Source organism: Carassius gibelio, chromosome A4 (genome assembly GCF_023724105.1).
Source record: "Carassius gibelio isolate Cgi1373 ecotype wild population from Czech Republic chromosome A4, carGib1.2-hapl.c, whole genome shotgun sequence".
Lineage (NCBI taxonomy): Eukaryota > Metazoa > Chordata > Actinopteri > Cypriniformes > Cyprinidae > Carassius > Carassius gibelio.
Window position 1 is genome coordinate 24,482,251 of NC_068374.1, and position 12,965 is coordinate 24,495,215.

At 38.0% G+C, this 12,965-nt stretch overlaps 1 protein-coding gene across 1 annotated transcript in view; it reads left to right on the top strand.

Annotated features, from left to right (window-relative positions):
• snd1 (staphylococcal nuclease and tudor domain containing 1) overlaps window positions 1-12,965 on the top strand; it is a 167,220-nt gene that overhangs the window by 34,396 nt on the left and 119,859 nt on the right. The window contains exons 13-15 of the mRNA XM_052577497.1: window positions 2,484-2,594; window positions 3,556-3,628; window positions 6,877-7,018. Of these exons, the coding sequence (XP_052433457.1) occupies window positions 2,484-2,594; window positions 3,556-3,628; window positions 6,877-7,018 (326 nt within the window). The remainder of the gene's footprint in view (window positions 1-2,483; window positions 2,595-3,555; window positions 3,629-6,876; window positions 7,019-12,965) is intronic.

The following is a 12,965-nucleotide window of genomic DNA, read 5'->3' on the forward strand; positions in this document are numbered from 1 at the left end:
AGTAAAGCCGGTTGCTTAATCAGCAGTAAATTCCATCAGGTGCTTGATTTCACAGAGCAGCTGTTACTACACAGAGCCATTGTTAACTGAGAAGCTGTGCAATTATCAGTTCATTAATTATCGGCCGATATTTATCATGCAACCCTAATTACTAAGAAAGGAAAGAAACCATAAATGAAAGCTGAATGTTTCTTGAACATTTCTAAAAAAATCTGCTTAGGCTTAGAATTAGGGCTGTTGAATTTATTACCCTTTGTCTCCTCTATGAATTTAAATGATTCTTGTTCGCTCTCTTGATGTGGATGTTTGATCTAGCACACTGTCCCTTGTTAGGGTAAGTGAGGACAGGCACATGAGTCTGGGTGGTATTGCGCCTCAGGATGTGATTACCCAACCATGCCCCAGTGCCTGGCATTAGAGCATTGTGGGTAACAGGTGGTTACATCGCCTCAGGGCTCAGCTGCTTTGCCGCATCTTGATTCTTCACTGATTCGGAATCAGCCCTTTCCAGGTTTTGCCATAGTGCCATAAATATTTTAAAAGCCTGAACTGATAATAGATCTGTAAAAATTCACGGCAGCACAGTCTTTCAGCCTGATGCAATAGGTTACTTTTCAGTAAACATTTGATTTTTGAAAGCATCGTGAAGTAGGACTGACATAGTATATTTATCAATGTTTGCAATTTTTATTTTTTTATTCTATTTTTATTTTTTGGTTTGATTACTTAGCCTAAACAGTTCCTTTTCATATTGTATTTTTTGATTCTGAACTGTGGTATTTTTGTTTTTAAAGAAAGGATCCCATTGAGTACTAGCTGAAACTGTTTATCACTCTTCCTATGAAACCAGCAAAGGCACCAAAAAAAGTGTTGTTTGTGTTTATTCATGTTTTTGCTCTTTTAGTTTTATTTTCCCAAACTTGACACAGAATGGCTCTTGCTCATGTTTGCTGTGCTCCGCAATAGGGGAATACGAGCAATATCTGACTGTGTTGAAAAATGGCAACGAGAAATGCTTTTGCCACTTTTCTTGCAGGTCTTGCTTGTTGTGATCAAATTATGTTTCAGCTCTAAATTAGGCATTATCTCCGTAAATGCTATCTTTAAAACAGTGTGCAAATTGAAGCCTGTATAATTACAGTCTATCCAAAAATAGTTACAGTATAAATTGATTAGGGGGGAAAAAACATTTAGGGGTGTTGATTGATTTGAAATGTTCACTGATTTATGTAATCAGTCAGACCTAACACTGAATATTTGTAAGCATATTTTTTCACATTGAATCTCCTAATTTAATGGGGAAACCGCAAAGACAGTATTATAAATAGTTTTGTTTTATTTTTTGTTTTTGCTAACAAATCAGTGAAGGCCGGTATCATATGCAAACTGATGGCTATATTTAGGGAATTTTTTTGTGGGTTCTGTGTTAGTTAATTATTTAATGCATTAAACAGCGAATAATAATTGCAGACATAAACGCTATTTTTCTCAGCCCCATGTATGTATATGTGTGTGTTTAAAGAAAACATTTGCGTGTTTCATATACATAAAATCTGATTGTGTGTAAAGTATTGCAAATATGGCTGTAGCTATCGAATATTTTAGTAATCGAGTATTCTATCAAAAATTCCATTGAATAATCGAGTAATCGAATAAAATGTGTTTTTGCTTAATTATATTGATGCGATATTGATGTGTGCATGCGCAGTAAACCCGGGTACGAAAATCTGACGGGTAGGATAAAATTTTCCGCATGGCTCGAGCCGCGCCTGAGACGCACGTCTGGAAGCTCTAACCTGTTAACATGGTCGCCGAATTAAAAATGAACACGCCACACAGCTGAGAAGCTTATATGCCATGCATCCAGTGTGTCATGGCGCTGATAAAGGAATTTGTGCTTCTGCTCCATAAACAGAGACACGCAGAACATGCAGGATTCATATTTAAATAGACTGTTCCGTCTTAATATTTACAGATATTAGTCCATATCGTGATTTGATGTAAGTGCAATGACCTATTTTTGATTAATTCATTCGAAATTTGGCAAAATTCTGTGCCATTCCGCGTTAAACTGTAAATTCCGTTTATATGACTGGATTCCGCGATTCCCTCCGCGTTTTCTGCATCGCGGAAATCATAGGGTCCTAGTTGTGGTATGCCAGCTCTATCTTGCAATGGACACACGCCACAGAGTTCTCGTTACGTTTGCCCGCGCCCTCAAATCAAAACACTGCTGACTCCTTGCAGTATGCGATTAGCGCTTGTGTCTCCTTCCGCTTTGTGGGTGACGTAAACACGTTGTCATAAAAAAAATTAATTGCGAAAGAACCTGATGTGAAATTTTTAATAAATTAAAAGAGGCTTTGAGGCAGAGGAATTTGCCTCGACCATTTTTTGTTATAGTTACTCGAGGAATTGTTTCAGCCCTAGTTGCAAGGCACCTTTGAACAATCATCTGATTCTCTGTTTTAATCTCTTTGTAGAAACATTGCTGAGGCTCTGGTCAGTAAAGGTCTCGCCACAGTGATCAGATACCGTCAGGACGACGATCAAAGATCTTCCCATTACGATGAGCTCTTGGCGGCAGAGGCAAGGTGAGTCAAAACACTAAAATAAAACCAGCGGCTAGCAAATGTGGACCGTATTCCCCACACATTGAAGAGGAGAAGCCGTCTGTGAAATGGAGCCATTTTGTTCTGTGCAGTAAGTCATGGCTTGTCTGGTTAGCTCTCATTTCATGGGGTCAATATCAGTCCCAGAGCTTATACCTCAACCGCCAGCACTAAAGCATTGCTCTTTTATTCTTTGTCCATGAATATATTTATATAGATTTGCGATGTAGAAGTTTCAAGGGTGGTTTATTGCACAGAAAGAGATTCGGATCTTGTGGTCGGCGATAGATGGTGTGACTCTCGAGAGTAAGAGACTCGCTGCTTCTTATCTGCAGCTTTCCCTTTTCCATTTCTATTCTTCACTTTTGGTGTTGCTCTCGAAAACGTACATGCATTCACACACATCTCTATTTTCTTGTCCTTCGCTCTCTGGGTAATACTTCCCCATGGAGCCAGCAGAGATGGTGGGGGTGCGTTTTGCAGGCCTCAAATTTATTTTTAGCAAAGATTGCTGGTCGTTACCCTACATCCTCTGAGAAATCAACCTCAGAACAAGCTCTCTCTTCCTTCCTCTATATTTCACTTAATGTGATTGGACACCAGGGAGGCTACAGCCACAAATACATCTGCCTTAAAGAGGCCAAAGACACATCCCTCACTCCTCCTATATCTACTGTAATCTGCAGGCGTCACCACTCAGCAACCACTATTTCTCTGATCGAGCACTCAGATGCACACAAAAGACACTGTATACAGTCCCATGTGCAATGCACAAGAACTACTGGCCTATAAATGTGATTTATTGGCTCTTTTGTGGCATAAGGTATGGATGAATGGGTGGGTTTGTTAAAGGGTTGGTTTCTCAGGCTGGGGCAGACATGGTTTTATGTTCTGGGAGACTTTTAAAAATGCAGATTCTAACACAATGCTTGAATCACTGCAGGGCGATAAAGAATGGCAAAGGACTTCACAGCAAGAAAGAAGTGCCCATTCACAGAGTGGCAGACATTTCGGGGGTAAGTTTGTGTAGATAGGGGTGCAACGATAAATCAATTCTGCGATTTTCTGAATCCATCACGATTCTCTCTGGAATCGATTCTGAGCTTAGTCTTTAACAGCAGATGGAGATCTAGGATAGTTTTTAACCGAACACTTAAATGCTCACCAAGAAGAGCGTTTGTGTGTTCGGAGGAGAAATGTAAAAATGTGATTAAATGTACTTGCACATCAGCTTTTATGCTTTTATGACGCCAGATTAATGTAAAAACAGCCCACTGTGAACACTCTTGTAATTTGCTTCAATCTTTTCAAACTTTATGAACGATTATTTTAGATTCAAGTGGTATATGTGTAAGGAACTGGAAGCAAGCAAAGTATGGCTGTTTCTAAAGCACGCAGTGTCCTTTGCTGTTAAAAAAAAAAACTAAGCTCAGAATTGTTTCCAGAGAGAGAATTTTATTGTTCTTTAGCTAAAATATTTTACTACTTTTGTTTTCAGTTGCTGATGAGAATGCAGCATTTTTTCTTCCATTTTACATTTTCTTCTGTTTAAATTCATTCGACAGACTTCAAAAACAAGATCAGTGAGAAAATACACAAATAATTTGTATGGGCCTGAGCATGACCCATGACAGTATGTTCTGAATGTCTTTACCAATGTCTTCAATATCCCAGAATCCTCTCTAAAATCTTTGATGTTAAAGCTTTGTCCTATGACAGCAGATTTATTGCTGCATTATGGCCCTGCCCCTTAAATTAATGAATGCTCCTCTAAAAATAGCCTTTTCACCCTTAAAGTCATCATGGTCAAAGCTCTTAAGTTGTTTTTTGGCGAATCCTGTTTGGGTACCTTACCAAATGAAGATTACATTTTACTTGGCTTGTAAATGTCATTTGCTGGGTGACAGCCTTGATACATGGTGTGTGAAGCAATTGACGTTTAACAGCCGCTGACTTCCTGTTCACCTCTCCTCGATTCTCTCCTTCCTCCCTTATCTCTGCTTTTATGAATGAGCTCATCAGGTTTTAATGAAGTGTATGGCAGCTGTCTGCAAACTTTTTCAGCATGTTATTTATACCCGAGTAAGTGTAGGAGGCATTTAGAAAGAGAAAAGTGTCACTCTCAAACAGTAACATTCTCATTTCTCATCCAGAAAACAAGATTCCCTCATTTTATATGACTGACAGTCAGAGTAATGTCGTTTGGATTGGGACTATGTTGTTGGTCTGAAAAGACCATTTATCTTTGAATGTGTTTGTTGTCTTTTCTCTTCTTTCCTTCTTTCTCTCTTGGTTTCTTTTTTGTTTGGGTCATGGCTGTATTTCCAGCTGCAGTAGGTGGCCCTGAGTCACAGTGTCCCTGTTACATACCAAACCTCACCTGTCAAACTAAGAGAGATGGCCAATCTCACTTCAAAAAGTGCACCCTTGGTCAGGACACTCTAGAAATAGAGCTGTCATACACCCATAATGGCTCAAAGTGTCACAAACTGTTATCTTCCACTTGGCCTGTTGTTTTTCTAGTTCACATCTGAATTACAAATCAAAGTATCTAAACTAATGTAAGGAAACCGGCTGAGGTAGTAATTGAGGGCACATTTTACAAATTTGCTATTTTAGTGCATTTTAAAAATGGAGCGCTTCCTTGTACTAAGTAGGCCTGCTCTCTACTCCAGATTTTTCTAGTCAACTAGTCGCACGTTATATTAAATTGATTAATATAATAATATATCAACCAAACTTAATATATAGGCAGGTGTATTAGGTTAGAGCCTGTTCCACACTCAAGCTCGCGCATAAAACAGTTCTGAACGTTACTTATTAATAAACTAGTGCTTTTTGAGTCAGTGTCGGGTGCAAAGAAGAGGTTGCCGATCTCCATCCGATCTCCGATCGCCATCTCCACATGGATGTGCATTTAATAGAAATGCACCTTTTCATATGGACTACAAAATTAAAGAATATTACAAAATCGAGTGGGCGAGGTTTCATTATTTATTTTATTATTCAAATAAAAAAATAACCTGTTGTCTCCAGATTATGACAGACTAAATTTTGGGTGCGGTTGCACTGGCGCGACCACCGCGTTGTTCAGCGCAGCTCTTCTAGTGTTGAGCCTGGTTTATACTCGCCATGTCAGCAGGAGCGCGAAGGTGTGCGCTGCACAAATAACGAAAATATTGATTGTTTTCACTCTAAAGTAAAAGACTGCTTCTTAAACCAGAGTAGGCGAACATGTTGGTGTTCTTGTGAGGGGAAAAACATGCAAGTACAAGTTTATTTTTTTTCATTCCTCAGTGTTTGCTAAACGTTCTGTAATTTTAGAAGTCATTATATAGCCTAATCAGCATGTAGTGTAGGCCTATGCCTCATCTTATTCATGTCAATAATAGTTTTGTAAACTAGTTTGTAACTGAACCTTACTGTTTTTTTTTTTTTGTTGTCTTATAACGTGAAAGGTGTATAGATGTAGGCAAAACAGACTTATCTTTTATTTAAAACCTGACGAAATCCTGAAATCAAAAGTGAAAGCATCCAAAGCCAGGCTTATAACATAGCAAAATAGGAACTCCCCACAAAATTGAAATCACAAATAATACTACTGATGAAAAAGAATGGGTTGAATTTTAACCACTTTTGTTTCCATATAACTCAAGATTCAAGAGGCATTTATTTGTCATTTGCATAGTTAACACTGGGGAAAACTGAGCATTGAAATACTTGTGACGAGGCTCAGACATACAGTGACAATAACAAGACATAAGACATAAACGTATATGGAGAGCACTGAGATTTTTGAGTGACTACAGTGCCCTTAGACAGAAAGACATAGACTGAGCAGTATATACAAATAAGTGGAAGTAACAGGTACAATAAAGGTAATCAGTGTTTAAAATATATAGTGTGCATAAGAAGTCCTGAGGTAATATTATGATTACTGAGGTAGAACGGTGTCTAAAATGTCTTTGTAGTGTGACGAGGGGCTACATGTAGGAAAATTAAAGTGGCAGTGCAGATTCAATAAATAAACGTAAGAGTTTATTTGTCAAACTATAAACTATGATAAAAGTTCATCAGCATGCATTAGTACAAATATAAAATTAAGTATCTAAAACAAATAACTGTTTTAATGCAAAACAAATAATGTGCATATAACAAGTAAAAATAACAATAAAATACATAAATATAAAATTAAATATGTTTAACAAATAACTGTTAATTTTTGTTTTCATATCTTTTAAACACGTCTTTGTTTTTTGCATAGGAGACACAGAAGGCGAAACAGTTCTTGCCTTTCCTCCAGAGAGCAGGCCGCTCTGAGGCTGTGGTGGAGTATGTGTTCAGTGGCTCTAGACTCAAGCTCTACATGCCCAAAGAAACGTGTCTCATCACCTTCCTGCTCGCTGGTAAGTGTTAGTCTGCCTTAGCCTGTCAACTACACCACCATCTGTGACCACATAATGACCACAGAGTGGCAGCTGAACGCTGTTGCATCACCAGTCTAACACTTTCCATTTTGTTCAGTTCTTAATATTCAAGGAAGAATAAGGAAGCATTCATTTCTGACATAATTTTCTCATTCCGTTAGCGTTTTTTTTTTTTTTTTTTCTAGTTAAAGTTAAAGTTCCAAAAAAGCACCATGAAAGTGCTTCATATGACTCACTTTATTACTTTTAACACCATTGAAAGATTGAAAAGCTATTCAAAAGCTAAATCTTGCCTTGAATGTTGCTTAAATGTTGCTTGCCGTCTAATATCACCTTTCACTGTGGGGAAAAAGGAGGGGAAAAATGACTTAGACTTCTAAAATAGCTATAATTAACTCGTTTTGTGTTCCATGGAGGAAAAAGTCATACAGGTATTGAAAGACATGATGGTGAATAAATGATGACAGAATTTTCATTTTTGTGAGAACTATTACTTTAATAATTCATCCACGCTTCATGCTCTATATGAAAGTGTGTCTTCACATTTCCTTGCCTGAAGCTTGACGGTGAGATGCTTTTTGTGGAAGGGGTTTCTTTCTCCTCGAGATGCTCTGCTAGTGGAGTTTTAAGACTGAATAGCTTCTGTCCTTCCCCTCTGACCTGCAGAGGCTGGTGTTTTCTGGGAGGTCTGCAAAGCTGATCTTTGTGCGGGTGTTTTGTCTAAGCCTCTGACCTCCCCAAGGCAAGATGTGGATCTGAAGGACTCAATCTGATGAAAGGTTAAGTGTCACATTTGCTGGCTGTGAGGTCTTACTACTCAGCATCTGTTCTTCCCCTTGAGTGTCCTGTGGACATGTTTTTCCAATCTTCTATTGTCCAATTTTGGTGAGCTTTTGTGAATTTTAGCCTCCGTTTCCTGTTCTTAGCTGACAGCAGCGACATCCGGTGTGGTCTTCTGCGGCTGTAGCCCATCTACTTCAGGGTTTGACATGTTGTGCGTTCAGAGATGGTATTCTGCATACCTTGGTTGTAACAAGTGATTATTTGAGTTACTGTTGCCTTTCTATCATCTTTAACTAGTCTGCCAATTCTCCTCTGACATCAACAAGGCATTTTTGTGCACACAACTGCCGCTCACTGGATATTTTCTCTTTTTCTGACCATTCTCTGTAAACCCTAGAGATGGTTGAGCATGAAAATTCCAGTAAATCAGAAGTTTTTGAAATACTCAGACCAGCTGTCTGGCACCAACATCCATTCCACATTCAAAGTCATTTAAATGCCCTTTCTTCCCCATTCTGATGCTCGGTTTGAACTTCAAGTCGTCTTCATCAAATCTAGATGCCTGAATGCATTGTATTGCTGCCATGTGATTGGCTGATTAGCAATTTGTGATACCAAGCAATTGAACAGGTGTACCTAATAAATTACAATTGTGACATACAATGTCATAACATTCTGATCTGAACAAAAATGCACATCTGCTTAATATCAATGAAAAATGAAGTGCTTACAGAATTCCTAAAGAAATGACAAAATGGACAAAATGGCTGCCGAGGACAGGTGTGGTTTGTTGGGCTCCACACATGCCCTCTGTATTTTACAACTTTCCTTGTTGTTATTGTGTGTTTGGACTTCCAATTTTAAGGGTAATGTGGCCAGCTTAACCAGTTGTGAACAAACCAAGTTGCATATGTTTGGACACGGACATTGCACATTGTATTTGATCTGGACATCAAGAGGCCTGAGCGACAGAAATAATATCAGCAGATTAACTTCACGGCAGTGCAGATTTTATGCGTTTGAAGTTATACTGGTGCTCATTCTTCTGGCTGGGGATATACACCTTAATCCTGGTCCGACTAGATTTGAGCAAATGGCTAGTACTGAGCTGGAGGTTGGGCTCAGTACAGGGGTGACATCGACTACACCAGAATCCCATGGAGCGGAGCTGCGGGAGCTGTTGGCTCAGAGCCAGGAACCACTGGATCAGCGGCAAGCCAAAAAACGGAGTTCACCTAGTCTTAGCTGCCTGTGTACAACCGACCGCAACAAGTCCGGTGAGTCACCCCGTCTGATGGATCCATGTTCGGGGATTGAACCGGGAATGCACTTGAATGGCTCTGGCTTTAGTGCTGTACAAAAACAAAAACAATATCTATTTTTCCAAACTGTGAATCACGCTAGAGTACTCTGGGACGTTAAGTGTAAACCGAAAGGAATATTAGGCGGACATTTAAACATTCGCAGCCTAATTTCCAAAAGGGATCAGATCTCTGTACTCCTCTTGGACTCAAATTTGGATTATCTTTGTTTAACAGAATCCTGGCTTCACAGTAATATACCAAATAATATGATAGACATTGCTGGATATCAATGTTTCAGAAAGGACAGAAATACAGGCAAGGGGGGAGGAGTTTTGATATACATAAAAGATAAATTTAAATGTCACATAGTTGAATTGAAAACAACTCTGGAATGTCTAGCTTTGAATGTTATTTTATCACCTACAATGAATTTTAATATTGTTGTTATTTATAACCCACCTTCATATAACACTGCTTTTTATGATGAATTAAGTCTTGTTGCTAAGCAATTTGATTCTTATAGAGAAACTGTATGGTATGGTGATTTTAATATTAATTGGTTGGGAAAAAGTGGTAAACAAAAATTAAAAACAATTATGACAAAATTTAATTATCTACAAATGATTAAAGGGCCCACTAGGATAACAAGGCAGACCAAGACCCTGATTGATATGGCGTTTACCAATAAACCAGAACATATAACGAGGACGTACAATCTGATAACAGGTCTCTCAGACCACAACATGATTCTGACAGTTAGAAAACTGACCAGAAAGCGGCTACAGTATTTTGGCAAATCTGGTTGTGATAAATTATCATTTATCATTCCTGAAGCTAAAACTGTGCAGTTCGAAAGAGAACTTAATAACTTAAATTGGGAGCAGATCATGGCTGTGGATGATGTAGATGAGTGCTGTAATTCTATGACTACAGCTATTTCAGGATTAATAGACAAATTTCTAATAAAAAAAAGATGTAGAAAGAAAGACACTGTACCATGGATAAGTAATGAAATCAGAAAGCTTATGAAGAAGAGAGATCTGGCTCTGAAAAAATCATTATGCTCAAAAATGAATACTGATTTGTTAACCTACAAAAGTCTAAGAAATAAAGTGGTGTTAGAACTACGTAAAGCAAAAGTTTCATATTATACTCAACTTATAGGTAATTCTAAAGGCAATAATAATTCCATCTGGAGACACTTAAACAATCTGACTAATAAACCAAATAAACAGGGGATGAAGGAACTTAACATATGTAACAGATATGCAGGTCAGCGATTCATGGGTTAAATTCTGTTTTATAAATTCAGACTGTTGGTACTAAATGCCAGCCTGGCTGGACTTAAATTACTTTACGATACCCATGCGAGCCTCAAAGGATACCTGAAACCCCCCCCCAAATTCCTCCAACACACTGGAGACAAAGGAAACCTTTTTGTATAAGTTCCTTACTTTCATTTTATTATTAATATGTATTTTAATTATGTTTTTGGATTGCATAAAATGGTTAATCCTTGTTATGTGAAGAGTATAAGTTGCAAGCTCATACTTTAGGAAATGTCTCTCCTCACTTTAACTTTCTCAAAAGGAAATGTTCTGCAACCCCCACACTCCTTGGTAGCTCGTAAAATTTTACGACCACACAGGACAGGAGAGAAGCCAAGTCACTGGCTTCTTTTGAACAATGCATTCTATGGAATGTATTCATTAACTTTCTGTTTTCATGTTTTATAAATGTATTACGTATTCCCTTTTGGTACATTTAGATGTTTCCCAACATCTGCAGTGTTATCATGTGTTAAACAAATCTTTAAATGTGTAATTCGATCTAAAAATTAGATCTTTGGTCATATATATATTATGTCTAGTCTTGTTCTAATCGTCATGCTTTGACAGACCCATTTATCTAGAGCAAAGTAATGAAAAATGTATTTAATCTGGAATAATGAACTTGCTTTAATATTCCTGATGAAATCGGACAGGCCCTAAATCATCAGGGGGTTGTCTCAACCGAGACAAAGGAACTTTCCCTCCGCTTCAGATCGCGGACATTCATTGGATGCTCCCTCGAAAATGGGCGTGAACTATTTCAAGCTATAAGAATTGACCAAACAAGGTCCACCCTCTCTTCTTGCTCTCTTCTGCTCTTCTTCCCGTTCTCCGTTCTCGGACACGTCGCTCCGCGCGGCCTCGGGCCGCGCTCAGTTCTCCTCCCCCCTCAGCACACGGACTGAGGAGAGGAAAGCCATTTTCATGGCTCATTTGGAAACTTTCATTTTCGTTGTTTTGTTTTCTTTTCTTTACTAAGTTTATTCAACTATTCGCCTCTCCACACAATGAAGACGAATTCTGGAACATTGTTTGTTGAACCTTTCAAATACCGCGCGAAGATGAACGAACACCTCTTTGCAACAAAGGAACACGTGACTCCACGCTCACGCCAAGATCCAGCGCAGCTTGCACGCGCGTCACACGGCCTCCGGCCCACGCGCGCAGTTTTCAAAGGACCACGTGACATCACACGTGCGTCGCCGGTACCACGCTCACCCACTGGGCCATGCAAGTATCGTTTTCTATGGAGATTTAAATGCTGCTTTAAAGTGTTGCTATTATTTGATTCGTTGTTGGTTCCACTAAGGTTTACTGACTGATTTTCATACCTGAGCTCATTCTGTGATCTCTCTCGCTTTCTCCACTTCTCTCTCTCTCTCTCTCTCTCTCTCTCTCTCTCTCTCTTTTATTTGGTTTCCGTTATGTCTTGTAAATATTTATTGTCTGTATTTTCGTACGCATATTTACTCTGTGTGATTTGTACTTTGATGTATTACTAGTTGAATTATTAAAAACCCATATATAAAATGATTGGCCTGGACTCCACCCCACTCACATTACGAGTCACTGAAATGTTTTGGTCTTTAGCTACAAGCTCTAAATTTAGAAACTAAATTTATCATAAGGATAGGATAATATTTTCATGGCCAGAGAATACTTTTCCTTGAATTATAAGGCGTGATAACTTTATTGAAAATTGATAGGTCTACAGTGGTGTGCTGGACATACCACGGTTTGATCTGCAGTAATTTACAGTAAGAGATCACAATAATTGATATGAAGAATGTAATATTGACATATTAATGAGTAAATTACAGTGCCCTGTGATTAGTATTGGTATTGGCAATTGAGCTATTTTTCATAATCAATAAAATTAAATGTAACTGTCATCTGAGATATATATTAATCAAATTCTTGATTAATTATTCAAATTCCCTATATATCATTTGAGTTAATTACTATGTAAAACTCAATGTTGTTACACATAAATGGAAAGAACATAAATAATAACGCCGTTATGGCTAATGAATTAAATTCATATTTTGTGCAATCAGTAGAAGAACTAATAAAAGATTTTGAATCTAAAGACCTCAATTATACAACTGGAGTGACTTCTGTAGATTCATTTCATATTACAGAGGTTCCGGAGACAAACATCTTAGAAATTATTAATAAATTGTCTAATTCCAAAACAAATGATTTATATATGATGAATAGTTGGTTTTTAAAAAAATATGTAACAGTGTTAGTTAAACCTCTTACATATCTTGTAAATCTTTCTATAAGAACCTGTACATTTCCTTTAGGATGGAAAAAAGCAGTAATTGTGCCAGTATTTAAATCAGGAAGTCAGGACTCTATGTGTAACTATCGTCCCATATCTATTTTACCTATTTTATCTAAAGTTATTGAGAAAGTTGTAGCAGCACAAATGGTTGATCACTTAGAAGCCAATCAGTTCCTCCACTCACAGCAGTTTGGTTTTAGATCAGGTTATTCCACTGA